The sequence below is a fragment of the Aspergillus wentii genome (genome assembly GCF_001890725.1).
Source record: "Aspergillus wentii DTO 134E9 unplaced genomic scaffold ASPWEscaffold_10, whole genome shotgun sequence".
NCBI lineage: Eukaryota > Fungi > Ascomycota > Eurotiomycetes > Eurotiales > Aspergillaceae > Aspergillus > Aspergillus wentii.
The window spans coordinates 782,849-809,394 of record NW_024467841.1 but is presented as its reverse complement, the minus strand read 5'-3'; the positions used below and the strand labels follow the sequence as shown (position 1 = coordinate 809,394).

Here is a 26,546-nt window from a genome sequence, read left to right as displayed (position 1 = left end):
CACAATAAACTGCACAAAATAAAAAACAAACATATGCACAGCTGAGGCAGGTATAAAAGCCTCAGCTACCTCGCGTCTTCGACTCCCAACCCGGCAGTCAGCTTCAATCTCAATCTTCGATGACCCCTCATTTTATCCTTGGCCTGTGTGCCCTTGCCCTCGGGCAGGTGGCTGGGGCAGCTCCATCCTTAACTCCACGTGCGTCAGGAGATTTGGGTACATGGTTATCCAGCGAGGCAACGACCTCATTGAGTAACATTCTCAATAACATCGGATCCGATGGCGAATGGGCGCGGGGAGCCAAAGCTGGAGTCATCGTCGCTAGTCCCAGCACTGCAGACCCTGATTGTGCGTTGTGTCCAGACTAACATGAGCAATGCTAATTGATTCATTACTTCAGACTTTTATACGTGGACTCGTGATTCCGGATTGGTGATGAAAACCGTGATCGATTTGTTTATAAACGGCGACTCGTCTGTCCTATCCACCATCGAGCAATACATCGATTCTCAAGCTGTTATTCAGGGCATCTCGAATCCATCCGGTGACCTCTCCAGTGGTGGGCTTGGTGAACCCAAATTCAACGCCGATGAGACTGCTTTCACAGGATCTTGGGGACGACCGCAGCGTGATGGTCCGGCGCTGCGGGCGACAGCGTTGATTTCTTTTGGTGAATGGCTGATTGGACGTTTCTCCCACGGAGTACCTCGTAATTTATCGGCTAATACCTCCATAGGAAAACGGATATACGGATCTTGCTTCGGGCATTGTCTGGCCGATTGTGCGAAACGATTTGTCCTATGTTGCACAGTATTGGAATCAGACAGGATTTGGCAAGTGACTCCAAATCTACTTTTAAGAATTAACTAACGTGTAAAAGACTTGTGGGAAGAAGTACAGGGTTCTTCATTCTTTACGATCGCCGTGCAACATCGCGCGCTTGTCGAAGGAAGTAGATTCGCCGCCCAAGTTGACGCCTCCTGTCCATACTGTGACTCACAGGCCCCCCAGATCCTTTGCTTCTTGCAATCATTCTGGACGGGAGAATACATCTTGGCCAACTTCGGGGGCGGTCGCACTGGAAAAGATGCCAATACTCTGCTGGGTAGCATCCACACCTTTGACCCCGAAGCCGGCTGCGACGATTCCTCATTCCAGCCATGTTCTGCCCGTGCTTTGGCTAACCACAAGGTGGTAACTGATTCCTTCCGCTCTGTCTACTCTCTTAACTCTGGCATCGCAGCCGGTAAAGCTGTGGCGGTTGGTCGTTATCCCGAGGATTCATATTATAATGGAAACCCGTGGTTCCTGTGCACTCTTGCTGCTGCTGAACAGCTGTACGATGCGATCTACCAATGGGATCAGTTGGGATCCCTGACCATCACTGATGTATCACTGGCCTTTTTCCAGGACCTGTATAGCTCTGCAAAAACGGGTACATATGAATCTGACAGTTCTGCCTACGCGGATATCGTGGATGCTGTTAAGCAGTACGCAGATGGTTTTGTGGGCATTGTTGTATGTCTAATATTCTTTCAATCTTGGATTGCTACTAATAATATCAGGAACAATACGCTTCCTCCAACGGCTCCATGTCCGAGCAATATTCCAAATCAGATGGCTCTCAGCTCTCAGCCCGTGACCTGACCTGGTCCTATGCAGCTCTACTGACAGCAAACATGCGTCGTAACTCGGTCGTTCCTGCACCATGGGGAGAAACATCCGCCACAAGCGTTCCTTCGTCATGCATTGCTACTTCAGCAACAGGCACCTACAGCAGCGTTGCCACCTCTTCCTGGCCAAGTACACTGACCAGCGGATCCGGCGCGACCACGACTAGGATAACAACTACCGAGACCCCCGCGACGGCGACAACTACAACTTCCACAACTTCCACGTCTTGCACCACACCGACATCCGTAGCCGTTACATTCGACCTCACCGCGCCAACAACCTACGGCCAAAACATCAAGCTATCCGGCTCGATTGACCAACTCGGGAGCTGGGATACGAGTGACGCCATCGCTCTGAGCGCGGATAAGTATACATCTAGCAACCCGCTTTGGTATGTGACTGTCAACTTACCTGCCGGGGCGAAGTTCGAATACAAATATGTTCGTGTCGATGGGGATAGTGTGGCGTGGGAAAGTGATCCTAACCGGTCGTACACTGTTCCTGCGGGCTGTGGGACGTCTACTGCTGTTGAAGAGGATACGTGGCAGTGATCAAGTATCTGTTTGAGATGGAGGAGAGATACTATATTCCTTGTTTGCTGCGGCATATCATTATATATGATCGCGGGTTGGGGATTCAAATTTGTTTGCTATTGCTATTGCTATTGGATTGAACAAACCAGAGACTAAAAGGAACGATCTTCACCGGCTTATTTATCTTAAACTATGATGTACTTTGAGTAAGGAAATGGCTTCTCACATGTGACATAAATAGATATACTCGGTTGCAAAAGTATAATGCTTGATGAAGGATTTCATAATTATAGGCTATCTATCCTTCGAGGTAGTCGCACTCATAACTTGACTCAACGTAATTCTATTTTTAGTAGAATGTGAACAGGGTATAACCTTAGAAGGGTATGATTCTTTATATACCTATAATTTGCATGTGCCATCGTATGTGTGGTGTAAAGGACCAGGTTACAAACTATTATGTCGCACGGTCAACCCAGTCAACGACGAAAGGAGGGAACAGACGAGTGAGATCACTATAGAGCATTAGCAGATACTCGACAATCAAATGGCACGCAACCTACGGTATGGATGCTTCAGACCAGCGACGAAGCAGTTCACGACTATCTCTCGGAGACGGCCAGTAAGCTGGGCAATGTAGCGGGTATCCGACATAGCGTGACTAATAATCTACATTCATATTGAGTTAGTTTTGCACATACTTGAGATGTCAAGTTACTTACCTTCTGAGCATCGGGCCCATGGAGATTGCGCTCAAGCTGGCGCTTGAATTCGAGTCCCAAAAAAGTGTTGGCGGTAGTGGTACCGGCGGTCATGGCGAAGCTGAAAAGCAACATATAACCCCCCGTCGCCATGGGTATTTCCTGCGGTTCCAAGAAGGCCGTCATGGTGACGAACGCAGATGCAGATGCAATGCCAGTTCCCATACCACCGGGGATGATGTAGAGCGACTCCCATATACCGGTGTGGCCGTTCCAGCGGAGGAAAAGAAGGGCGTATGTGATGGCAGCAACGAGTCCAGCCAGTACGACCAGAATATTATAGCGACCTGTTTGTCGGATGAAGCCACCTGCAAGTAACCCGCCAATTGTATTACCGACAACGGCAGGGACCAGCTGGGCGCCTGCTGCGGTTGCTGACGCCCGCTCGGTGACTTGAAAGTAAAGGGGCACGGAGAACATCATGCCAACTTGGGCCATGATCTGTAAGGAACCGATAAGGTAGCTTGCTGCCACATTGGGGCGTCGCAGAATGCGGAGTTCGAAGATGGGTTCCCGAGCGACATATATCTCTACCAGAACAAATGCAACGAGTAGGAGTACCCCGAGTCCGAATAGCAGGGATGAAATCCATGAGATCCAAGGGAATGCCTGTCCGCCTCTATCAAGAAGTACGACAATCGAAACTATGGCGGCTGCCAGCAAAAACGTGCCCAAAAAGTCGACACGACGTAGAGGCGATGTCTTACTCTCTTTGGGGGTAACGTTGGTTCCAGGGTAGGAGATGTTGAGTTTCGCGCAAACAAGGATCGCAGCAATTCCTATCAATGGAGCTTGAAGGATAAAGAGCCTAGCATCGTTAGCGAAGTTAAACCATTGTAGACGGGGAAAAAGAAAAGGAAAAGAGAGCATACCATCGCCACCCTATCGAGTCCGTTAGCCAACCACCAACGGGTCCACCAACACTACGACCCAAAGTCATGGAGATGTTTACATATGCTCTCCAGCTGGCGACTTCGCGCCTAGGAACTATGTCTGGAAGATGTTAGCATGTCGAATAACACTTTATACTACCACATACCGGTTATAATGATGGATCCCACTCCCATAATGCCGGCACCTCCAATACCACTGATAGCACGGCCTAAGATAACCATCCACATTTCGCTTCCGGTGCCACTATGCCAATCAGCGCTGGTTATATTGGGTATACTTTTGAAGACCTACCAGACCAAACATCCGAAAGCGAATAAAAAGTATGCGGCAAGCAAGAGTACCTTGCGGCCGTAGATGTCACTTAATTTTCCATACTTTGATTTCTCGTCAATTAAAATGCCAATTAGAGGACCCAGTGTAAACTGACCATAGGCTGCGCTGCACAGAGACCAAGGGTATAAGCAGTAGACAACCAACTGGCATCCTGCAACCGATTGAACTGGGAGGAGATCGGTCCAGTTGCTGCCAAAACCAGTGTGCCATCTGCATTGGAAATAAATTCTCCTACTCGCGGGTGCTATGAGTACGATGTTGAATTCCATATGAAGTGAGAACTATACCGAGCAACAACACGGCCACAATGGTGCTAACACTGGTCATGGCCTGGACGGGAGCATCACGTGAGCTGGGGCGTGATATGAGGTTGCTCTCCTCATCGCTGGTATTATCCCCCTCATTTTCTGGTGGTGAATTTCTGACAATAGCGTCGTAGGACCCTGGATCCCTTTCCCGACTGAGAGGGGTCGATTCGTCTACAGTGGCAACCATGGCTCCGTTCTGCGTTAGAAACGGTTGACAAAGTCTATACGCATGTGTTCCTGATCGACCGGAGAAAGCAAGTGGGCAAAGAAGTCAACGCCTATTGTCGATGAGCAACGAGAAAAGATGGCAGTGATTTGCTTTGGCAAGTGGTCATTGATGGGTGACACCGGCTCATTGCTTTTCCCATGCTGCATGCGATTTAGAGTGATTTGGCATCAAAACTATTGTAATTTTCGGACTCCCTTGCGTGATCAACAGCCGTTTAGAAATGGCCAATAGAACTGTCGATGGTGGTTCTGCATTCACCATTGTCTGGATGAAGCACGTCATCCCGACCAGATATTGAATGCTTCGGCTATCGGGGGGAGTCTGAGCGTAGACGAAGCGATGCTCTGTCCGCCCCCACAAGATCTGTATAATCCTAGATGAAGTTTCATTGTGGTGACAATGTATTGAAAAGAAACATGGCGAAGATTGGGCATAGCTTGTTCAGCTCAACGATGTGCGGTGTAACAGGGGCGGAGCTGATTCTTGTGAGAACAGCTGGAGATCAGCAATCATTTCCTGATCGGACAGAGAAACAGGCAATCTAACTGTACTCTGTACAAGTGACATCAATCTATTGCTTATTGAATGATAGACCCAACTGAAATGGAAGTCGAATTAATTGCGCTTGACGATCGTTCTCAGCTGGGTGTTGTATTCGTATGTGCTGGCATCCTGGATGACCAGGTTAACTTGCGACGATTTAGCCCAACAGGAAAGACATAGACAATTCGGTTCAGGATCCCTATCTGACCCTGCTGATAAGCTTGATCCCAAGATGGACAGGTCGACAGCGTGGTAGACACGAGATGGACGCGAGATGGTGGGATCAGACTGGGCGTATGGGCGATTTGCCGACCGCAGAAAGCGCCGCAGTAGCCATGGCTGCTAGTGCCAACACCATCTCTGCTTCTCTCCACTCTGCCACTCCATCGCCAGCATCCACTGCTCCGTCGCGTCAATCATTTCTGCTTCTGATTTCCCATGCACCAGTCGCGGTTGGCTTATCGTCACGATGGTTCCACCAGCTCAGCTATGGCATCATCCCGCCAACAAAGATCGCCATCCCGTCTCGAATTGTTCAGCTTGCTTCCTGTGCCTGACATTTTTATTATCGAGCTCTAAGCCTCCAAGGCGTGAGTCAAATGCAATCTGCAACAACTCTTCAGCATCATCATGAAGCTCACAATTCAGTGGCTGACCGCGGCCTTGGGCCTCATTACTGCCGCGGAGGCTGGCTTTGACTTTCCCCAAGCCGCTTTGCAAGCGGTCATGTCGGACAGTGAAACGACCGGGAAACAACAGCCAAATATTCTTTTCATCATCACAGACGACCAGGACCTGGAACTGAATTCTACTTCATACACGCCATTGACTCTGAAACACCTGAGGGACAAGGGAACCACGTTCCAGAATCACTTTGTGACCACTGCGCTCTGCTGCCCATCGCGAGTCAGCCTGTGGACAGGACGCCAGGCTCATAACACCAATGTGACGGACGTTAAACCACCATATGGTAAGTGCCAATCGCGCCATCATGCTAGTGTTGATTGCTGACCGGAGTCAACTTGACAGGCGGGTATCCTAAATTCGTCGAGCGTGGATTCAATGACAATTACTTGCCAATTTGGTTGCAACAAGCCGGATACGACACCTACTACACTGGAAAGCTATTCAATTCACACACTGTCAACAACTACGACAGCCCCCATGTCGCTGGCTTCAATGGATCGGATTTCTTGCTCGATCCTTTTACCTACTCCTACCTGAATTCAACCTACCAGCGAAATCGGGACCCCCCTGTGAGCTATGAGGGAAGACATACAACCGAAGTCATCACAGAAAAAGCTCTCGGATTCTTGGAGGATGGCCTGGCAGGGAAACGGCCGTTCTTCTTGGCCGTGGCACCGATCGCACCGCATTCAGATATTGATGGAGTTTCAGGAAGAAAGGGCGGAAAAGTGATGATGACCGAGCCTATTCCCGAAGAGCGGCACAAGCATTTGTTCCCGGATGTCAAAGTTCCTCGAACACCACACTTCAACCCGAAGAATGTGAGATGATCCCTTTCGACTAAAGCAATCAGTCAACTAATTGAGATTAGCCAAGCGGAGTGAATTGGATTCGTGATCTCCCAGAGAAAGACCAGGCGACCATCGACTATGAAGATCATTACTATCGTCAACGCTTACGCTCTCTTCAGGGGGTTGACGAATTGGTCAATTCTCTGATTAATCGCTTGGAAGACAGTCAAAAAATCGACAATACCTACATTATTTATACCTCGGACAATGGGTTCCATATTGGACAGCATCGCTTGCCTCCTGGTAAGACATGTGGCTTTGAAGAGGATATCCGTGTCCCATTTTTCATTCGGGGCCCTGGAATTCCGGAAGGAGAGGTTCAGGATTCAGTTACGACGCACATCGATTTAGCTCCCACACTCTTTGAACTGGCTGGTATTCCATTGAGATCTGATTTCGATGGTACCCCAATTCCCATTACATCTGAGTCTGTGGGAACACTGCACGAACATGTCACGGTAGAGTACTGGGGATCTGCAGTCCTCGAGGGAGAAACTGGCTTTTTGGGTGGGTTTTATGTGCTGTGTGAATGTTTGTTCCCAGACTAACTGAGAGTTTATTTTTCAGGTCCTGAAAAGTCAGCATCCGTTCCCAACCAAACCTACAAATCGATTCGCATTATCGGAGAAGGTTATAATCTGTATTATTCTGTGTGGTGTAATAACCAGCATGAGCTGTATGATCTAACGGTATGTTTTCTATAACCAGGATGAGAAGGCAACCATCACTGACACTATACAGACTGACCCTCACGAACTTCACAACCTCTACTCCAATTCTCACTCTGGTATAACGGATGAACCGCGTATTATGGGATATGGCCTGTCAAATGTTATTCCTCGACTCGATGCGCTTCTTTTAGTATTGAAGTCTTGCAAGGGAAACACGTGTATTAAGCCGTGGGATGTACTGCACCCTGGTGGGTCAGTGCAAAATTTGCGAGATGCCTTGGATACCTGGTATGATGCATTTTATCATACTCAACACAAGGTGTCCTTTGACCGGTGTGAGCCTGGATACATCGTCGAGGCAGAGGGGCCGCAACATGCGCGGTCTTACTGGGGTGATTTGAGCTGGGATGCGTGGGTATGATTTACGACTTGATACTGTAACGACATGAGAACCTAAAAGTAGATATATTTGAAATCTTTTGTATATAGTGATAAGCAATCTCAAAGAAATATTCACGAAAATTTCACGTAGCTAGTCAATTTTGCCTGAAAAGCAAAGGGTATCGATCGGGCAAAAGCAATAAATACCACGCAACACATTATCTCAATCCCGGATTCCACGTCCACGACGTATGTCAGTCGGAAATAAGCGAAAGCATATCGGTTTATCAAAGCTCCTAACCACGCTGACAGCCGACGGGTAAGCAAAAGTGAGGCCGTCTGTTGGCGTCAATTGCTCGATGATTGCGCCATACTTCCCCGATCTCTCGCGACAGTTGACAGTGGATTCAGGAACATCAAAGCCCCAACACGCGCACCAAATGCTGCGTAAGTGAAGCAGATTGTGGGGATCCGATAATAATTTCTTTTGATTTAAAAATAATATAAAAGTCTGGTGTATCATTAGTTTTCATGGAGCGCATACGGATTTTCAGTCGGGGAGACACCTAGTCGTTTCCTGCCAATATGTCTTCCCTTCGCAATAACGACACCATAAAAAATGAGAAAATATACGAAAAAGATGTGGCTAACGGAGTAACATATGCTCCCAGCGATGTTGATTCCTGCATCGTCAAAGATTGGGACGAAGAGGAAGGCCCGATCCGTCGAAAGTAGGTCATTCCAGGGCATCCCAAAGTTAATGCTCGAGTGATCAACAGGGCTGATATTTAGTTTTTCCAGAATTGATCTGATCCTCCTTCCAGTCCTTGGACTCGCATTTTTTTCGCTACAGATGGACCGTGGGAATATCAGCGCTGCCCTGACGTCAACCATCACCGACGACCTAGGAATCACCACCAACGACGTCAACATTGGAACACAACTGCTTTCCGCGGGCATTGTCATCACTGAGATCCCTTCAAATATTGTCCTACAGAGAATTGGACCGCAGAAGTGGCTGTCTGCGCAGCTATTTGCTTGGGGCCTGGTCGCTACTTTCCAATCTTTTGTGCAGTCCTATCCGGCCTATCTAGCGACCCGATTTCTCCTTGGGTTGCTGGAGGGAGGTTTTATCCCTGGTACGAAATTAAAACTTGAAGGCCTCAAAGCCTGACTAACAAGTCGATCGTCTTAGGCGCTCTATACTATCTCTCGACATGGTACAAAAGAGAAGAGACCAGCTTCCGAACCACATTGTTTTTCTTTGGTCAGATGTTCGCTGGGGCGACATCAAGTCTCATATCAGCTGGGCTTTTGAAACTTGAAGGAATAGGCGGGCTGGCTGGCTGGCGATGGATCTTTCTTAGTATGTGCAACACCTGCCTCAGAAGTTGGATCGACTAACGCATTTGCAATTCAGTCGAAGGACTCATCACGATCTTCGCGGCAATCCTCTTTACCCTTCTCGTACCACCCAAGGCTGGTAACGGTAGTCCTCTCATCAGCTTCGGTCGCTGGAGCTACTTCAACGAACGTGAATCACATATAATTTGTAATCGCGTCCTTCTCGACGATCCCCGTAAGGCCTTGGGACATGTTAAAATCAGCGGATCGGATATTTGGAAAACAGTCACCCAGCCTCACACTCTACAGCACTTTTTCATTACATTAGTGGCCATGTCTGGATTTCAGGGCTTGACTCAGTATACCCCGAGTATGATCAAATCGTTCGGCTTCAATGCCGTTCAGGCCAATGCTCTAGCATCCGTACCCATCTATGCCAGTATGGTATGGACTTTGGGGCTATCATATTTCGCGTACGTCCTGGTATACCAAATATCTTGTCTCGATACTGACTTGGGTTGCAGTGATAAATTGGGACACCGCGGCCCCTTTGTTCTACTCGCGATAACATGGAATGTTATTTCGTACACCTGCCTTCGAACAAGTCCATTCGACTCCTCGACCTGGCACAAATATGCTGTTATTGCAATCGCAAACGTATCCTACTGTAGCATGCAGTATGTTTCATCTTTCCCATTCAATCAAATTATACTAACGGACAGTAGCATCCTTAATGTTGGATGGCTCTCAGTATACTGCAAGTCGCCCCAGGAGCGAAGTGTATCTATGGCGTAAGTTGACCATTTTTTCATCTCACGAAGCTTCAGCTAACATACCCAGGTTGATCGTCATGGCCGCCAACTGTGCTGGTATCTCTGGCTCACAGGTCTTCCGCACGTCGGACAAACCGCGATACTTGCATGGCCTGACCGCAATCTGCGCGCTGGCTGCTGCCTCATGGGTGCTGTGTGCTATTCTGAATTCGCACTATTTCTTACTCCGAAGGAAGAATCAGAAGCAGGATGGTTCGGAAGGTACAAAGGTTTAATCTAACGTGATATATTAATAATTCGGGAATATTTTGAGAATAACGAATGATGATTTTATCTTTTCTTCAGTTTGGTAGGGGGTTGGCTGGTAGCTTTCTAAAACATTTTAGTAACCCGGAATCGTAGAATATGGACATAACAGTGTTACAAAAATGAGGTAATTGGAGAGGGACTTTTCTTCTGTGTGGTGTTTTGGCTGAGGGCCTTGTGTATTCCACTTTCCCCTTACTAGAGCAGCAGTGAATGGCCATGGCAACCCTCCTCATCAACACTGCCAGGCCAGAGGAAAGGTCTTTTCTCAGAAGAAAATTCTCGGCTGAATTTCTATCCTGCCAACACTCCACTGCTGTTTTCAATCCATCTCTCTACTCATCAACTACCAAGCCGCAATGATGGACACCAGTCTCCCAGCCATGCTGGTGGCTCTCCTCCTCTTCGGCGTAGCTATTCTTGCTGTGGAGAAAATGATGAGTCGATCCAACGCCAAAGAACCGATCATACCTGTCTCTGTCGAATTTCTCTTCGCCCGTCTTTGCACCAACGAAGGGTTCTGTTGTCGAACTGACAAATTCTCCCACGTGGAATCATTCGAAAACATCCAGCGTGGCCTTCGCATGTTGAAGAAATGCGCTATGAAAAAGATTACCTTCAGTGGAGATCCACTGGTCTATCCTAATCTCTTGTACAGGGTGATAAAATTCTGCCGGGAGGATCTAGGTCTCGATTCTATATCGCTGGTTGCTGATGCGAGCAAACTGACAGAAGGGTTCATGGAATGCGCCGCGAGATATATCGACACCATTATCGTCGCCTGCGACTCATTCAACGAGCAGTGTAAAAATGTTATCGGTCGCGGTACAGGGTCAGATTTCGCTCAAATCCAGGAGGTAGCTCGACTCTGCAAGAAATACGATGTCGGCTTTGAGATACATACTGTGGTGAACCGATACAACGTACACGAGGACATGAACAAGCAAATCCAAGCTCTTCAGCCGGTGCAGTGGAAAGTCTTCCGGGTACTGGCTATCGATAATGGTTCAGATGAAACTATCCATAATTCCCGTCGGTTCAAAGTCTCTGCAATGGAGTTTCGAATGTTCTGCAACTGGCATTTCCACCAGAACTGTTTGGTTGACCGGCCATATTACACTATGGGCGACTCGCACTTCGTCCTCGACGATCATATGAGGTTCATCAATCAAAAAACCGGGGCTCCAACGAAATCTATTCTCGATGTCGATATTGAGGAGGCTTTGAGGGATGCGTACTGGGACGAAGGCGATTCCTATGAGCGTGGTGGGATCTATGACTGGAGTGAGGAATATGTCTGCGAGAAATGCGAATGCAAGACCATGGATCTTTGATTGTCTTCTCTGTATATCCTGGTAAATGGTTGGGATCAAATAATGTCCGTATGATATTCTATTGAACAGTCATTTGTGTTTATCTGAAGATGTATTTCACAGCAGTGGCATCCGTAATATGTCGAGGACAGTGATGATGATCAATCCCAAGTTAATACAAGACACTTATTGCCTCGTTCATCCTGCATATTTCTTGCCGTAATTTTATATCCACATCTAAAAATCCCTGTAGTGCGGGGAATGAGGGGTAACCATCATCGAAAACGCCAAGCCAAGCACACAACCTCAACTCACTCTTTGCCAACTCCCAGGGCGATAATTCTCGCCCAAGATCACCATGACAGAAGCACAATCCGCGGGCAAAGAAATGGCCGATAAAATACAATCAGACGCCAGTCTCTCGACCCGAATATCCCTACGATGGCAACCGGATCCCCCCTTCGAGTACACAGACACGGTCGTCATGTCCGTACAAGGGTGGTACCTTGATCTACGCGTGGAAAAGGAAACAGGGAAGATCGACTGGGCCATTGCGGGGAAGCGGATAGTGGAAAGTGAAGAGACTCGTATGCTCACTATCAGTGAACTATTTGGTCAAGTGCGATAGCTGATGATGTCAAGGACGGGTCCGCTTCACGCACGATCTTGACTCGCATAATTGCTTCTCAACAGCCGACTGCGGCACCTTCACCACTCTCCCCAACGGCGACGACCTCGAAACCGGGTCTATGCCTCGACCCGACCTCCCAGATACGCCGATGACGGAGTACGAGGAGGTATGGCGGGAGCTGGTGTTCCGAGAGGGACCCGAGGGACCCGGGAAGGGGCTATGTTGGGTTCTCGAGTCGGAGGGGGAAAAAGAGGTATTGGGGACGAATACTGTGGGGGAGACGAAGATTTTCATGGCCAGGATATGGGGTACATTTTTGGCTTTCCGGCAGCGATTGTTCCATGCCCTTCAGGCAGAGCTTGCGGGGGAGAATGGGGTTAGGTTGAAGGAAGGGAAGGAAGTGAGTGTACGGAGGGAAGAATGGGATCCCAAGGAAGGATGGCAGGTCAAGTATGCCATTGGGGAGGAGGCAGATTCGCTACCCTCGATGGTGAAGGGACTGCAGGGCAAGTCGGAAGACACGTGGAAGGGGAGAAAGAACGTGATGGTTGATGGACAACGGTATGTGCTTCGTGCATTTGAAGAGATTGATTAGGGGCGGTTAATGCTTTGTGAGCATACGCCTTGGTATATTATTTTTGAATGTCTATATATACATGCAGATTACTGCTCGTTCACCAGGACATAACGGTATCTCGCCTTGCCGGCGTCCATGTCGAGGATGGTCTTGTTCGCATCCTTCATCGGTCTCTCTTCAACCCACGAGTGGACCTTCTTGTCGGCGGCCAGCTGCAACATCTCTCTGATCTCGTCGGGGCTTCCGATGAGAGAGCCACCGAACTTGATACGGTTCATAATCAAGATAAAGGCGGGAATGGAAAGAGCACCGTCTTCGGGGGCACCCATCTGAACAAATGTACCACCGGTACGGAGGAGGGAGACGTAACCGGCAATCGGCATCTACATTATTAGCTTGGGTATCCTCCGAGAGGTGGAATTGACATACCTTTGAAGAGGAGACGGTGGAAATGATCAGGTCCAAAGAGCGGGAGTTGTTGCTAACCCAGTCGGCATCATCGTCAGTGGCGATGTACTGGTCAGCACCCAGCTTGAGGGCGTCCTCCTTCTTGTCCGACTTGCGCGAGATGGCAACGACCTTGTCAGCACCCAATGCCTTGGCGAACATGATACCGAAGTGGCCGAGACCACCAACTCCGACGATTCCGACCTTCTTTCCAGGTCCGCAGCCATTTTGTCTGAGGGGAGAGTATGTTGTGATACCGCCGCAAAGCATGGGAGCGGCTTCAGCAGAGGGGATAGCATCGGGGATCTTGACGACAAAGTGCGAGGGCGAGCGGTTGTACAGAGCGTATCCACCGTACGACTTGCCTCCGTTCATGTAGGTGCTGTTGTATGTACCGACCATGTGAGTGGAGCAGTGCTGCTCAAGGCCGGCAGCACACTCTTCACAGTCACCCTTACGGCCCAGGCAAGAGTCACTCTGGGCACCGACACCAACGCGGTCACCGACCTTGATGCCACCTTCGGCCTTGGAACCGACACGGACGGCAATTCCGACGATTTCGTGACCCACGCAGCAGGGATATGTTGTTGGGCCCTTGGCAAGTCAGCATTGTTTAATCATTGGACTGGTTGGAACTACATACCCATCCACTTCGCAGGGTGTGCATGTCGGATCCACAGATACCGCAGTGGGTGATCTTGATATCGACATCGGTTTCCTCCCAAGGCTTGGGCTCGAATTCCTGCCAGACCATGTTGCCCTCGGCAGCGGTGTTGTCAAGGCCCATCCAGCCTTCGAACTTGTAGTCGGTAGCCATTGTGATTGAGTTTTGGATGTGAGATGTGAGAGATGTGATTGGATCTGATGTAGATGGACTAGGATTGATTCCCCAGGGGTACTCACGATCTTTATACCAGACGATCCGAGTCAATATAGGCCGATCACCGTACGATCGGAGACATAATTTGATTTTGTGCTTAGAAATCCCTGCGACTTTCTGAGAGTGATCCACTGATCCACTTGAACTAAAGATTGATTCAGTCTTAACTCCATTATGTCCGTTGATGACAGACTCCACGTGGTGAAGGTTTCTTTCCAACGGCAAATCCACCGTCCCGACTACATTATCTACAATAATCTAGAATCTAGACATAGACGATAAATACTTACGAATGCAACCAGCTTACCACTACCCATAAGTATAATCATTTCAATACCTCTCCTGCTATCCCCGAGTCAGCAGTGGATCCGATAGACTTTTAGTTCAATTTTTCTGCACGGCCGAAAGTGGAAATCGGCGCGATTTTCGGTGCAGCTTCGAAGGCCCCACTTGCCACGCTAGCTATGCAGGCTGCTTATGCCGAGGCTGCTTATTATGAACAGAAAGAGTGCACAAGTGATGTCATCCTCTCGGATCTCGGTATTAATTGGAGGCAATAGAGTGTCGGGGAAAAGCTTAAAGGCAGGTTGTCGCCGTTATGGTCATCACAGGTGGCAAAGATATGAGAATAATACGTTTTAGTCTAAAACTAGTCTAGCAAAACCATTGGGTTTATCAGGTCACAATAGACTAATGGATCCTCTTTTGTCATTAGATAGACTTGGGAAGATGTCTAGATTATACCGTGTTATTATCTGGGTAATAAAAGTATGGAAGAAAACTGGCCATAGCGTCTTAATTCTTGCAAGAAATAATGTCAGAATAGCAGCTGTCTGGCAGAGAATATATATTTGCAATTTGAGCAGTCATGACCTATCAAGATACAATGAGTATACACTGACATTAAAATGATCTTGAAAAGGAATAATCAAACTAGAAGCATTGATTCCAGAACATGCAGTATGCATATGGTCATTATACTCGGAGTGAAGACCCCCCCGGCTTTATTCTTAAGTCCGCGCGGAGATGGAAAATGTGGCTGGATTTATACAGAGTAGATAATGCGAATAGGTTTAACAAACAAGAATAAGAAATAACCCATTCCGAAACATGTTGAAAGACAGAATATATGTTATGGATTTATCCTACGCGAAGAAAATGTAGCATAGAATCAATAGATAAAGGACGGTCCCTCACATCACACTAGGGGAAGACCATTTTCCTTTCCTCAACGCTGAGGCACATATCGACCATTATCCCACAGTACCAGCTGTATCTCTCTACGAAGGGTGCAATCGAGCAGTTGGGTGACGGGGGATGGCTTCAATGAGTTATGCAGATGTATACAGATACGCAAATTAGAATACAGGCTGAGTCGCACAATGAACAACACCACCAGAAGCCGGCAACGCCTTGACCAGAACCTGTTTCACCACTCGATCAGGACACAAAGACTGTATAGTATGCAATGCCTTTTGATCCGCCTCTTCATCCCCAAACATAGGCAGGATCAATCCCCCGTTGACACAGTAGAAGTTGACATAGTTCGTAGCCTTTTCTTCCGCATCCCCCAAACAACTCGGATGCGGTTCATCAATGAGATGGATCTCAAATGGACGACCCTCACTGTCTGTCTCATTCGACAGAATCTCGTATATCTCCGCAAACACATCCTTCCACCCCTGTTCCGCCTCAAAATGAGGCCGCGAAACAACCACCACCCCAGGACTGGCAAACTGCACCTCCGCATCAACATGAACGTCCGTGACATCTAACCCCTTTCTTCCAGGAAACCAGATAATCTTCCGCACACCCAGCAGATGACGTAATTCATCTTCAATTTCACCCTTGGACAGGCCCGGGTTACGGTTCTCGTTGATGATGCTACTCTCCGTGGCCAGGAGCGTACCCTGCCCATCAACTATCAACGAACCACCCTCAAGACAGATCTTCGAGTCGATGGGCGTAACAGGCGCTGGATGGAGGTCGGATTCAATGACGTTTTTCGCGAAAAGGTGGTTCTCTTCTTTTTGAGCATCTGACCAGTTCGGAAAAGTTTCGTGTTGCGTATTTCCCCATTCGTTAAAGTGGAAGTTAATCGCGTATCGAGTGTTGGATACGCCATCGGAAACGTATACAGGACCAGTGTCTCGAATCCAGAGGTGATTTGTTAGAGATGGAATGATGGATACGCGAGTTGGGTCGGCGACTTTGGCTGCTATCATTGACGTTGCGGATGATACATCTTCAGGACGAGCGTGAAGACGAACGGGTTCAAAAGGGGATATAGCTGCTGCTAGAGAAATGATTTCCGAACAGGCAGTTTGATGATGGATTGGGGATAGGCAGGAGGGTTTGGATGGGAAGGAGAGGAGAGTGGCGAGATGAGGCGTTGTGTTTGGTTTGTAGAAGTATTGAGATGGGCTTCTGCACAGAAGGCGATTAATTTTGGAAAACATGATTATTCTGATTATTACTACGATTGCTGGTTGATGATGGAGAGAGACATTTATACTTGGAGTCGGGTTCCTCGGATGCCGAATGTAACCTTAATACGAAGTACGAAGTGGAGATTGACGACTTGATTGATTGACTGACTTCATACAGACCATGGACACATGGAGATAAAAGCAAGAGAGACAGTACAGGATGTTAATACAAACAGGACTATACAAGTATACAATAGTATACTAAAACCGCGAGATGCCTCTCATCTCCCCCCCTTCTACCCACACGTTCATCTGCTGCCCTGTACCCTCACACATGAGAGTCAGGTATTGAATCTGGTGACTCGGGTCACCGATATGATTGACTTCGACCCATACTGGCTGGTCGAAGTATTCCTCATCGTTGATGAGGCTGACAAGTCGGTCCCACGTACATGGGACGATATACTCCTCTTCCTGAGGAGTAAAAGGACGATCATCACCAGGATGGATGTCGGTGATCATGATATGGAACAGCCCATATCCCCTCTGATCGAGGGCCCAGCGGATGAGACGGCGAGCCTGTCTCGCAGACTCCTCATCGACTGGTCGCACGGTGATGATGCGAGCGGCGAGGGCCAGCTCAGTCGTTTGCTGAGACTGGCAGACTTGGAAACGGATATCACGCACGCGGATGTGGTGATATTCGAGGACGACCTGGATTTGGTCGTAGAGTTCGCTGTCGGCCTCTGCCTGACTACAGAGCGCGTGTACATCCTCGGGGATGTAGGTGTTTTCGTGGACGTCGTCGTCCAGTAGGATTTCAGTGGCGATCGATGTCGCCTCGTCTGTGTCGAGCGAGCAGTCGTCGCCGACGTCGTCGACGTCGTCGAATATGTCGACACGTTCGAGGGTGGGAGATGGGGGATAGGCGTATTCGAAGTGGGAGAAGGTTGGGCCACAGCGAGAGAAAGACATGGCGAGGATGAGAGGATGAGTAGAAGAAAAGTAAAAAGAAGGTGAAGTAGCGAGTGAAGAGTAGATAGATAGAGTAGTTGTATAGAGTAGATACAGTGTTGATAGTGCAGTGAGATGGAGGGGGGGAAAAGAAACAGAAAGCAGCTGCCAAATGGGAGGGCATTTATACCTGCCGTAAAAGCAGGCAGAGACGAGGTCATCATTGTATAAACAGAGGCACAGTTACAGTTGCCTGTAATACATCGCGCTTCCCTTTTGGGATTGGAAGGCTCCTATATACATCATCGCTGGTCATACCCCGAACGGACTGAACAAACAGAGAATGATAAAATAGGTAATTATAGCTTCGCCTGAATCGGCTTCTCCGTTGATATCCACTGGTATAGTCTGTCCTGCAGCAACTCCTTCATCGCCTCTCTCTGCAGTGTCAATCTGATCCTCCACGGCTCCTCAGTCATCGACAACCCCCTGGCATCGCATGGAGCCGGCAACACCCAGCAGATGCCATCGAACGGATTCTTGGGCATATCGTAGACCTTGGACTTACCCAGGACAGACCCAAAATCGATTCCGACAAAAGGCATGTAACGCATATTGCTCACCATCAACTCGGCATATCGAAACCGAAACGAGCCCCAGTTATCTGAGTTGAGCTGCTGGGTGATCAGACCGCGAACATAGTCAGGAGTGATTTTCCGGAGGCCCTTTTGTACTTGGAGGGCGATTTGGAAGAGATCCGAGAGGTCTTGCTGGTGGGCGTCGAGGTTTCCCTTTTGGGCAAGGTTGAGGCTGTGAGAACAGGTCGTCATGGCGATGGCGTTGGCGATGTAAGTATCCGGCAGAGGGGGACTCATCATGGACCGGACATCCGCGACAGTCATGATCACTGATCCATTGGATGCTGCTTGTTGACGCTGCTCGGCGGGAAGAGCTTGAAGACGCGCTCGACAAGCGCATAGCCAGATCAGAGCCGTGACGACGTCGTTGCTCGACAGTTTTGCCTTGGTCGGATCCCGCGAGAGCAGAGAATTGAAGCGGTTCTTGAGTTCTTTGACCTTGGACGATGAGAAATACAGCTTCTCGCTGACGGCGTTTGCTAGCAGCTCTCGTGGCAGAGGCATCATGGGTCTGGAGGCGTAAGCACCGTCGAGATCGACATTCGATGAGGTTGTATTCTGCTCAATCTGCCTTCTGGCTGCTTCTTGAATACGAACACCAGTACTGATGATTACATTCTTCTCTCCAGAAGCACGACGACAAAAAGCCCCCAATGTCTCGTGCAACTGGACGAGTGCTTTGCCATCGACAAACTGGTGATGAAAAGAACTGCCCAGGATGATTCCATCTTTCAGAACATTAATCTGCCATCGGACCATGATATTCACAGCAGGAGGGTCTACCGCACGGAAGAATGTTGTATCACCATTCATGGCTTCATAATCCACCAGGGGACAGTCCGGCGTCGCGTTGTCTGGAGTCAAGCATTGATTGTGATGCTTCACCACCACCATCGGGACGTGTTCGAGAAAAGCAGCGGTGGGAGGGGAGACGAGGGTGGCATTCTGTTTCCCGTTCGGCAGCGTTGTGCTGGACATGCATCCTGCGACGAAGGGAAGATGCGAGACGAGGTCAGCTATGCCTGCTTGGAGAACAGCAGCTGCCTGGGAGGGATCATTGCAGTGGAAGGAAAGATAGGATTTGAGGACGATTTTGGAGATGACATGGTCGAGGGGGGAGAGAATAAATGGTTCGAAAGAGGGATGCATGGTGAGTTAGTTGGTATGGTTGGAGATTACACGATGGAGTGGAAATGTTCATTATTTATTCACCCAGAATGGGGGAGACATACGAAGCAGAATTGCGGATTGATCAGCTAAACTATTGTGCTGTCTTTGGTGTTTCAATAGTGTGTGTTTGCTTTTTGTGCAGATTTCATCAAGTGACGGTGTAGCACAGAAAGTTGCAGATGATACAATTCAAGCATAGTAATTTAATCAATCAATTATTCTTCATTTAATAGCATGATATAGAGAATCAGGTAGATTATAGTATAGATAGACAATGGCAGTATGGTTGTATTCAACATGATTGTATTCAGCATCCAAAGCTTAGCACAATCCTATTTAGGACTGCAGATCAAGTTCATCACAGCTTAGCTGCATGCAGGCTCGTGCTCTTATCAAACCAGACTATTCCTTGACTAATTTATTGCTATTTCTGCAGGCAAACAAATCATTGATGATCCTGGGCGCTTTCAGCTGGGGTTGCAGTGCCTGGATATTATACAAGTTAAAAGACAGTCAATTGGGTTAATAAAGACTATGGCAAAGATTGATTGTCATTGGGCAGTGTGGAAAGTGACACATTTCCCAATCCGGAATGTGCCTGGTATTTAGACATATGCTATTTACCAGCCACAGAGTGCTTCATTGAATATTCATAGATAATCTAGATCTACTGTGGCTTATTTGCATTAATAGATAGATCTGGACCATACTGCATAATATTATGATATGTACTATGTAGGAGTTAATGCATTACTCCATACCTCATATAACTATGTACACATGTTACACTGCATATCCATATACCTTATAACTTATCATTAAATAACCATCATAAAGCATCTGCAAACAAGTGACTTCATTAAACTGACTGATCACAAGATAATTTCCTCTGCTATGTCATTCACCTAACATTCTCCACAGTTTTTTCTGCCTCTCCTACTGTTTAACGCGGATCCACCCCCTTCAGCTCTTCAGTTCTTCAACTCTCTCTATCTTCACTCTCCAACCTTAAAATGTCCGACTCTGGCAAAGGATACACCTACACTGGATTTGGCACCAATAGCCAGGTATGTCTACATCCTCTATATAGATCTCTTCTAACCGTCAGGGCAACCACTACTGCTCTCGCGACTACGGTTCCGGTGCCTCCAACTCCGACTCTTACCACTACTCCAACAGGTCTGTCCTTACTATTATACCTTCTGTACTCATACTCACAGCGTGCCTATGAACAGCAATGGCTCGTACTACTACTCCAACCCCAACGACAGCACCTACTACAACAACGGAAGCTGTGGCCCGAACTACACTCCCAGTGGAAAGAAATAAACAGACGGTGGATAATGGATGAATATCTGCTGGGGTATTTGATGGTTGATTTCCAGACCAGCTGGGCTGGTTTGAAGTACGAGAGCGAGGTGGTAATTTGTTATAGCAGTGCCATCAGTTATGATGGAGTGTATCTTATTCTACATTAATGTTATGAATGCCCATTGACCAGAAGGTGCAATGTAGACTAAACATACAAACCAGCAGCAACCAACCCGGCCAGTCCAAACACAACCGAACCTTGGACACTGAGTCCTCCCGCCTTACCCTCAGCATCATCGCTAGCCCCAGTGGCAGAAGCAGACGCAGACACAGAAGCAGACGAACTGGCAGGACCATCACAATGCCAATGATCTCCATGAGGCTCGCAGCCGACAGATTCGCTCGGAGCTGGCGTAGTAGGTGTTTCTGTTTCATCTGTATCGTCTGCTGTAGATGTCGCAGTGGCAGTTGCATCCGTCGAAGCAGGGCCATCGCAGTGCCAGTGATCGCCATGAGGTTCGCAGCCGATGGACTCTGTGGGAGCCGGTGTAGTAGGGGTTTCGGTTTCGTCTACATGTTCTGTCGTGGTAGAAGCTGCAGCTGCAGTTGTTGACGCTGGACCATCGCAGTGCCTGTTCGATAGACGTTAGAAGAGTTATATTTGGCTGTGAATAGTGCCTTACCAGTGATCACCGTGAGGTTCACATCCGGCAGAAGCAGTCGGTGATGGACCAGGGTCTGTTGTCTGAGCAAGAACAGAGGCGGACGAAGCCAAGGCGAGGAGGAAATGGAAGGATTTCATCTTGACGGATGATGAGATGAGATGAGATGGGATGCATGAATGAATGAATGGGAAGGGTTTATATAGCCGCATCCTGCAGGGACTGTTTAATTAATATGGATACAATCGTTGATATCATCCTATAGAAGCTATTCAATTCTGCTGCCAAGTAAACAAAGACAGCGGAAGAGACTTGGCACCCCCAAGGTTCCTGTCATATACTGCCAAATACAGTCTGCCAAGAATCCCGCCGAGAGCCAAGAAGGCTTGGATGAGCACCTTGGGGGTTGATATAAATGAGGGGTTGCAGTGTTTTCTGCTGTTTGGTTTGGGTCAAAATGTTGTTTCTGTTCTGTCTGCTGTGCTTGGTGGCTGCTTCGGCTGTCAATGTGCAATCTGACCCGATCAGCCATGTCTATGTCACCAATATCACGATTCTTCAAGAGTCTACAACAAATAATCGCCATGCCGAGGAAAAGTCTCAACTGGAGCAAAGACTGCAAAAGACAGGAACATGGAGTCCATCGCACTCTCGATATAGACTGCTGTCTGCATTGCATGGTTTCTACCGATACAAGCAGATAAACACGGTGGAGGTGAATAAATGGAGAGATTGGTATAAACATGTTCCGAAGAGACAGCGCAAGGTATGTTACTATATCTCATATCAATAGCTGTTATTGACTTTTTAGATGGTCGAATCCGTGGTGCAATATACACGCAAGCTAAACACCGTCGAGCATCTATTCGAGTCGAATGAAATTATTGCAAATGCCATTCTACAAGAAGGATTGCAGTTCTACGGCATTAAAATGGAAGAATTACAGCAGTTTATCACCCAAGTCGAAAAAGAAGGAAAGACAGCAGATCGGACAAGCGTGAATCAAGCCATGAAGCATTTCGTCCGAGATTGGGCAGAGGAAGGAAGAGACGAACGCATGGCTTCGTTTCCGTGTATACTGGATGCGATTTCGAGTATGAGGGAGAATGAGACGACAAAGGTTCTTCTTCCTGGAGCTGGTTTGGGAAGACTTGCGCATGAGATTGATCATCTAGGAGGTAAGGACCCATCCATAAGAAAGAATCATTCTAATTGAAAAGGCTTCGAGGTGACGATGAATGAATATTCCTCGTATATGAATCTGGCATATAGATATCTCGACACGATACAGACAAACTCAGCATCCTATCATCCCTACATCGACTGGTGGTCTCATCACGCCACAACAGCCGATCTCCAACGACCCATCACCTTTCCAGATAAATCACTCTCTCAATCTGTCCTGTTAGTCGAAGGAGACTTTACCACCGTATTCAACATCCAGAAATACGACGTGATCGTCACCCTCTTCTTCATCGACACAGCGCGCAACCTCATCGCCTACCTTGAAACCATCCATCGTCTTCTTCGACCAGGAGGGAAATGGATTAATCTAGGTCCACTGCTCTATGGAAGCGCACCATTTCTCCAACTATCTCTGGATGAGATCGTAGCAGTCAGTGAGGACATAGGCTTTAAATTCCTTAACACAGATGATAAATGCGGGAATATCACCGTGGACGGGCTGAAGGTGCGCGGATTGCAAGTGCCATACGGGACGAACGCACGGGGATTAAGCCGGAATGCATATCAGGCGCAGTTTTGGATTGCCAGCAGAATAAAATGATATAATAGTATTCAATATAGCCGAGGATTAACCCCGCATTGTTTATCTTCTGTATAGAATCGGCAGTGCAACTCCCGATAATGCGGGGAAACATCCGATCCGATGCCATCCTATCACTTATCTTTCTTCTTTCTCTATCTCTGTCTTTATATCTATTAATTCATGCCGTCGGATGATAAGAGCCCCGTCGCTTCCCCTCACTCTTTCTTCAACAATGAGTCCGGGTCAAGTGTGCGCACGCTGTGCTCGTATTGTATGTCATCTCTCAAAACCAAGATGAAGCTAATATACCCAGAAACAACGATGCGACGGAGAAAGCCCCTGTTCGCGATGTGCCCGTGCGTATCTCTTTCTGCATTTGAAACCACCAACTGACAATGCAGGATTGGGCCATATTTGTGAAGAAAGAGGGAGTAAAAGTCCGCCTCGGACGTATCGGAGGCCTCGGGCGTCGCGATCAAGGGGGGGTTGTTTTTCCTGCAAGTCGAGGTATGCTATCAAACTGATTAAGAAGAATGAAACTGACTCGGATAGGAAGAAGAAATGCGACGAGGTCAAACCCCGATGCAGCGATTGTCGACGGCTGAATCTGCCATGTCGATGGAATGAACCGACCGAAGCATCCGATATAGTTCTATCCTCACCTCTATCCGATGACACTATCGACGAACCAATTGTCGACCCGATTTTCGATGATATCTTCCCAGACACCATATCCCTCCTATCTCTGCCTGGATCGACAAATCCGCATCTCCGGACAGACGACGATCGGTCCCTGTTCAACCACTACCTCCACACCGTCGCCAGGGCTCTCTCCCGATCTGACAATCCCGACGGAAACCCATTCCTGGCGATTCTACTTCCTATCGCCGCTGCGTCGGATGCAGTGAGTAGCAGTATTCTCGCACTGAGCGGCTGTCACTGGAAGCGAGTCTATCCGAGTATCTGGAACTGTGCGCTTAGACGACAAGGACGAGGTATGCACTCTCTATCTATGCGTCTGCATTGCTAACGATTGTAGCATTGGCTCAGGTGAATACTCTGCTGACGCTATCCGATCCTCAATCGACTCTTGAAGCATGCACGGGTGTTCTGCTTCTGTGCCTGACGGAGGTGTTTGATGGCACTTCTCGTGCGTGGAAATCGCATCTCAAAGGCGCCAGTGCGATCTTGAAAGCACCAAAAATGCAGGGGATGGCGTCAACACCTGAGTGGTCATTTTGCATCACCCTCTTCCACTATCTCGACTCCATGTCGACGATATCGAGATGTAAACCTCCTCTGCTACACACCGGAGAGGGGATATTGGATCTAACCTCGCTGAATCGGAGTGCTCCATCTTTCGAAAGTGACGGATCAGTTGATGCAATATACGGCATCTCACCTGCTCTCTTCGACTTCCTCGGCATGGTGAATCTGCTCGCAAACCATCGCAGTCGACGGGTGGACGAACTGGCAAATCTTGGATTCCAAACTGCCGCAGCCCATATATCACGGCAGATACACGAATGGAGAAGCGGATATGAAGCCATCGTAGACAAAGAAACGGATTCGGCGACTACAGCCTTTGAATGGGCGATTCGCCTCCGTCTGCATCAGATCGTGAATGGATATGCTGCTCATCCAATAGTCGAAGAGAGTGTGAATATCATCCTCGATGCGGTTTTGGAAATTCCCTACGCAAGTAAAGTCGAAGGATGCCTTTTATTCCCGCTGATGATAGCCGGTGCAGCGAGTGTGAGCGTTGAACGACGGATGATGGTGAAGGAAAGGCTGATGGTGATGGAGAATACATTAGGCTTTGGACATATCCAGTCTACGAGGATGCTACTTGAACGAATCTGGGAGGGGGAGATGGAGATGAACTGGGCGAGTGTGCGATATACGCATTTCCCGGGGGTTGTCTTCGTCTGATCTGTATATAATGTAACTGAATGTTAATTACAACTTTGCCTTCAACTCCTCCAAATTCCCCATCATGTCATATCCACAGACCTCTTCGATGGTCAGTTTGCCAGGCTGGTCAGTTGATGAACTCCATCCAATGCGCTCGTTGAGATTCTCTCTGGCTTTGAAACTGGCTTCCTGGATGCGAGTGGCTCGGGGTTTGCGTAGCTTCTCATACAATGCGAGGCCATCGCCGATGCTGTATTCTTCACGAAAAGTCTTGTGGAAGATGAGGCCTAACGCACCGGCATCTTCAAAAGCCATGCAGGAGCCTTGCGATTGATCGGGCATCATGGGGTGTGCTTTCCTGTTAGATATGAAGATAGTATAAAAGAGAAACATACCAGCATCGCCCAGTAGACACACCCTCCCCTTGACCCAATACGGATACGGCTGATGCATATACACTGCTTCATCAGCACACATTACCTACAGCACAGCAAGAACATACACCTCCACATCTTAATATCCTCCGCATTCAGCATCAACAATCTCATCCTCTCATCCAACCCCGGAAACGTATCCACCAACTGCTGCGGCGTAGCAGAAATACTCCACCCATCCTCTCTCAGATCATTATACTCAGCCGGATAGAAGCAGTAACAGGACACCACCTCACCATTACTGCATGGCGACATGACGATCTTGTCGATGCCGAACCCGCCCCAGTACTCGATTGCTTCGTTGTTGATGTAATCCGAGAGCCCGAGAGAGCGCAGTTTGGGGGCGCTGATGATGCATCTGTAGCAGCACGAGGTAGAGCGTTGGACTTGGGGGGTTATGCCGATGAGTTCTCGGGATTGAGACTGTCATTGTATAAGTATAGTATCTTTTTAGAGGGGAATGAGGAGGTACTCTAATTCCATCCGCAGCGATGATCAAATCAGCCGATGCTGATGCTCCATTTTCAAACTGGATGATGCCCTTTTCTGCATCTATATCGATGGCTTTGTGGTTGACTTTAAGAGTACATGGTGGTCCATCGCCAGGAGCATCAAAGGCGGTTTTGAGCAGTTGTTGGTGAATGTCGATGCGATGGAAGTTGTTATAGTCCTAGTCATCATCGTCAGTATCATCATCAACAAGAAGGATACGAACATGCAATTCCAAACTTGGCCTTGTAATCCCCCAGGCCATATGTATTCTGCACCTGTCCAGTTTGCCAATCATGCATGATGAGCTTTTTCAAAATCACCTACTTTGTTAGTATCCCAGAGATATATAGAAGATGTAGACATACAGGCTTCGCAGCAGAAATATCAACCCCCCACTGCAGCAGAAATCTCGATCCATTCGATGCAGCACTCAGCGATGCACCAACCTCTCCAGCAAAGTCATATCGTTCATACACCGTGACGATGTGGTGTTGACGACGCAATCCCACGGCCGCAGAAAGGCCACCAAGACCAGCGCCGATGATGGCGATGTTGAGAGGGGAGTCTGTTCGAGAGGGCATCTTACCTGATATTGATATTGATGATGATGATTATGATGATACTCGGTGAATATGATG

At 48.2% G+C, this 26,546-nt stretch overlaps 14 protein-coding genes across 14 annotated transcripts; 8 read left to right on the top strand and 6 right to left on the bottom strand.

Annotated features, from left to right (window-relative positions):
* Nucleotides 1–119: 119 nt before the first annotated feature.
* ASPWEDRAFT_733785 (uncharacterized protein) lies at nucleotides 120–2,545 on the top strand (the record flags this gene model as incomplete). Its single annotated transcript, XM_040839320.1, has 5 exons — nucleotides 120–348; nucleotides 401–702; nucleotides 737–833; nucleotides 881–1,518; nucleotides 1,566–2,545. 5 exons carry the CDS (start codon nucleotides 120–122, stop codon nucleotides 2,223–2,225), a joined length of 1,926 nt encoding a protein of 641 aa, XP_040683689.1. The 3' UTR covers nucleotides 2,226–2,545.
* Nucleotides 2,546–2,654: 109 nt separating this feature from the next.
* ASPWEDRAFT_121822 (uncharacterized protein) lies at nucleotides 2,655–4,690 on the bottom strand (the record flags this gene model as incomplete). The annotated part of the gene is made up of 8 exons (XM_040829112.1): nucleotides 2,655–2,722; nucleotides 2,771–2,876; nucleotides 2,930–3,776; nucleotides 3,841–3,961; nucleotides 4,008–4,105; nucleotides 4,154–4,236; nucleotides 4,290–4,429; nucleotides 4,483–4,690. The coding sequence occupies 8 exons, from the start codon at nucleotides 4,688–4,690 to the stop codon at nucleotides 2,655–2,657; spliced, it is 1,671 nt and encodes a 556-aa protein (XP_040683688.1).
* A 957-nt stretch (nucleotides 4,691–5,647) lies between these two features.
* On the top strand, nucleotides 5,648–8,004 carry ASPWEDRAFT_46735 (sulfatase family protein). Its single transcript, XM_040836835.1, has 5 exons — nucleotides 5,648–6,245; nucleotides 6,305–6,783; nucleotides 6,834–7,320; nucleotides 7,381–7,502; nucleotides 7,555–8,004. The coding sequence occupies exons 1-5, from the start codon at nucleotides 5,906–5,908 to the stop codon at nucleotides 7,903–7,905; spliced, it is 1,779 nt and encodes a 592-aa protein (XP_040683687.1). The 5' UTR covers nucleotides 5,648–5,905; the 3' UTR covers nucleotides 7,906–8,004.
* Nucleotides 8,005–8,450: 446 nt separating this feature from the next.
* ASPWEDRAFT_165850 (uncharacterized protein) lies at nucleotides 8,451–10,302 on the top strand (the record flags this gene model as incomplete). Its single annotated transcript, XM_040829921.1, has 6 exons — nucleotides 8,451–8,596; nucleotides 8,667–9,004; nucleotides 9,061–9,231; nucleotides 9,286–9,682; nucleotides 9,734–10,000; nucleotides 10,050–10,302. The coding sequence occupies 6 exons, from the start codon at nucleotides 8,451–8,453 to the stop codon at nucleotides 10,255–10,257; spliced, it is 1,527 nt and encodes a 508-aa protein (XP_040683686.1). The 3' UTR covers nucleotides 10,258–10,302.
* A 45-nt stretch (nucleotides 10,303–10,347) lies between these two features.
* ASPWEDRAFT_46734 (uncharacterized protein) lies at nucleotides 10,348–11,783 on the top strand. The gene has a single exon (XM_040836834.1). It carries the CDS (start codon nucleotides 10,648–10,650, stop codon nucleotides 11,620–11,622), a length of 975 nt encoding a protein of 324 aa, XP_040683685.1. The 5' UTR covers nucleotides 10,348–10,647; the 3' UTR covers nucleotides 11,623–11,783.
* A 206-nt stretch (nucleotides 11,784–11,989) lies between these two features.
* On the top strand, nucleotides 11,990–12,827 carry ASPWEDRAFT_122188 (uncharacterized protein; the record flags this gene model as incomplete). Its single annotated transcript, XM_040829139.1, has 2 exons — nucleotides 11,990–12,188; nucleotides 12,244–12,827. The coding sequence occupies 2 exons, from the start codon at nucleotides 11,990–11,992 to the stop codon at nucleotides 12,825–12,827; spliced, it is 783 nt and encodes a 260-aa protein (XP_040683684.1).
* A 68-nt stretch (nucleotides 12,828–12,895) lies between these two features.
* On the bottom strand, nucleotides 12,896–14,446 carry ASPWEDRAFT_165841 (NAD(P)-dependent alcohol dehydrogenase; the record flags this gene model as incomplete). Its single annotated transcript, XM_040829920.1, has 3 exons — nucleotides 13,900–14,446; nucleotides 13,239–13,850; nucleotides 12,896–13,192 (listed from the first exon to the last, which is right to left on the bottom strand). The coding sequence occupies exons 1-3, from the start codon at nucleotides 14,071–14,073 to the stop codon at nucleotides 12,896–12,898; spliced, it is 1,083 nt and encodes a 360-aa protein (XP_040683683.1). The 5' UTR covers nucleotides 14,074–14,446.
* An 881-nt stretch (nucleotides 14,447–15,327) lies between these two features.
* ASPWEDRAFT_46731 (agmatine deiminase family protein) lies at nucleotides 15,328–16,603 on the bottom strand. Its single transcript, XM_040836833.1, has one exon. It carries the CDS (start codon nucleotides 16,593–16,595, stop codon nucleotides 15,495–15,497), a length of 1,101 nt encoding a protein of 366 aa, XP_040683682.1. The 5' UTR covers nucleotides 16,596–16,603; the 3' UTR covers nucleotides 15,328–15,494.
* A 1,051-nt stretch (nucleotides 16,604–17,654) lies between these two features.
* On the bottom strand, nucleotides 17,655–19,306 carry ASPWEDRAFT_165836 (uncharacterized protein; the record flags this gene model as incomplete). Its single annotated transcript, XM_040829919.1, has 1 exon — nucleotides 17,655–19,306. One exon carries the CDS (start codon nucleotides 19,304–19,306, stop codon nucleotides 17,879–17,881), a length of 1,428 nt encoding a protein of 475 aa, XP_040683681.1. The 3' UTR covers nucleotides 17,655–17,878.
* Nucleotides 19,307–20,340: 1,034 nt separating this feature from the next.
* ASPWEDRAFT_177733 (uncharacterized protein) lies at nucleotides 20,341–20,656 on the top strand (the record flags this gene model as incomplete). The annotated part of the gene is made up of 3 exons (XM_040831707.1): nucleotides 20,341–20,394; nucleotides 20,436–20,506; nucleotides 20,548–20,656. 3 exons carry the CDS (start codon nucleotides 20,341–20,343, stop codon nucleotides 20,654–20,656), a joined length of 234 nt encoding a protein of 77 aa, XP_040683680.1.
* Nucleotides 20,657–20,843: 187 nt separating this feature from the next.
* ASPWEDRAFT_177732 (uncharacterized protein) lies at nucleotides 20,844–21,440 on the bottom strand (the record flags this gene model as incomplete). Its single annotated transcript, XM_040831706.1, has 2 exons — nucleotides 20,844–21,270; nucleotides 21,322–21,440. The coding sequence occupies 2 exons, from the start codon at nucleotides 21,438–21,440 to the stop codon at nucleotides 20,844–20,846; spliced, it is 546 nt and encodes a 181-aa protein (XP_040683679.1).
* Nucleotides 21,441–21,757: 317 nt separating this feature from the next.
* Nucleotides 21,758–23,188, top strand: ASPWEDRAFT_165833 (uncharacterized protein; the record flags this gene model as incomplete). Its single annotated transcript, XM_040829918.1, has 3 exons — nucleotides 21,758–22,066; nucleotides 22,112–22,478; nucleotides 22,521–23,188. The coding sequence occupies 3 exons, from the start codon at nucleotides 21,758–21,760 to the stop codon at nucleotides 23,084–23,086; spliced, it is 1,242 nt and encodes a 413-aa protein (XP_040683678.1). The 3' UTR covers nucleotides 23,087–23,188.
* A 112-nt stretch (nucleotides 23,189–23,300) lies between these two features.
* On the top strand, nucleotides 23,301–25,000 carry ASPWEDRAFT_121806 (uncharacterized protein; the record flags this gene model as incomplete). Its single annotated transcript, XM_040829109.1, has 5 exons — nucleotides 23,301–23,339; nucleotides 23,382–23,424; nucleotides 23,470–23,575; nucleotides 23,621–24,063; nucleotides 24,108–25,000. 5 exons carry the CDS (start codon nucleotides 23,301–23,303, stop codon nucleotides 24,998–25,000), a joined length of 1,524 nt encoding a protein of 507 aa, XP_040683677.1.
* On the bottom strand, nucleotides 24,951–26,503 carry ASPWEDRAFT_73365 (uncharacterized protein). Its single transcript, XM_040839318.1, has 6 exons — nucleotides 26,274–26,503; nucleotides 26,136–26,228; nucleotides 25,889–26,086; nucleotides 25,485–25,839; nucleotides 25,378–25,440; nucleotides 24,951–25,335 (listed from the first exon to the last, which is right to left on the bottom strand). The coding sequence occupies exons 1-6, from the start codon at nucleotides 26,487–26,489 to the stop codon at nucleotides 25,028–25,030; spliced, it is 1,233 nt and encodes a 410-aa protein (XP_040683676.1). The 5' UTR covers nucleotides 26,490–26,503; the 3' UTR covers nucleotides 24,951–25,027.
* Nucleotides 26,504–26,546: the final 43 nt, after the last annotated feature.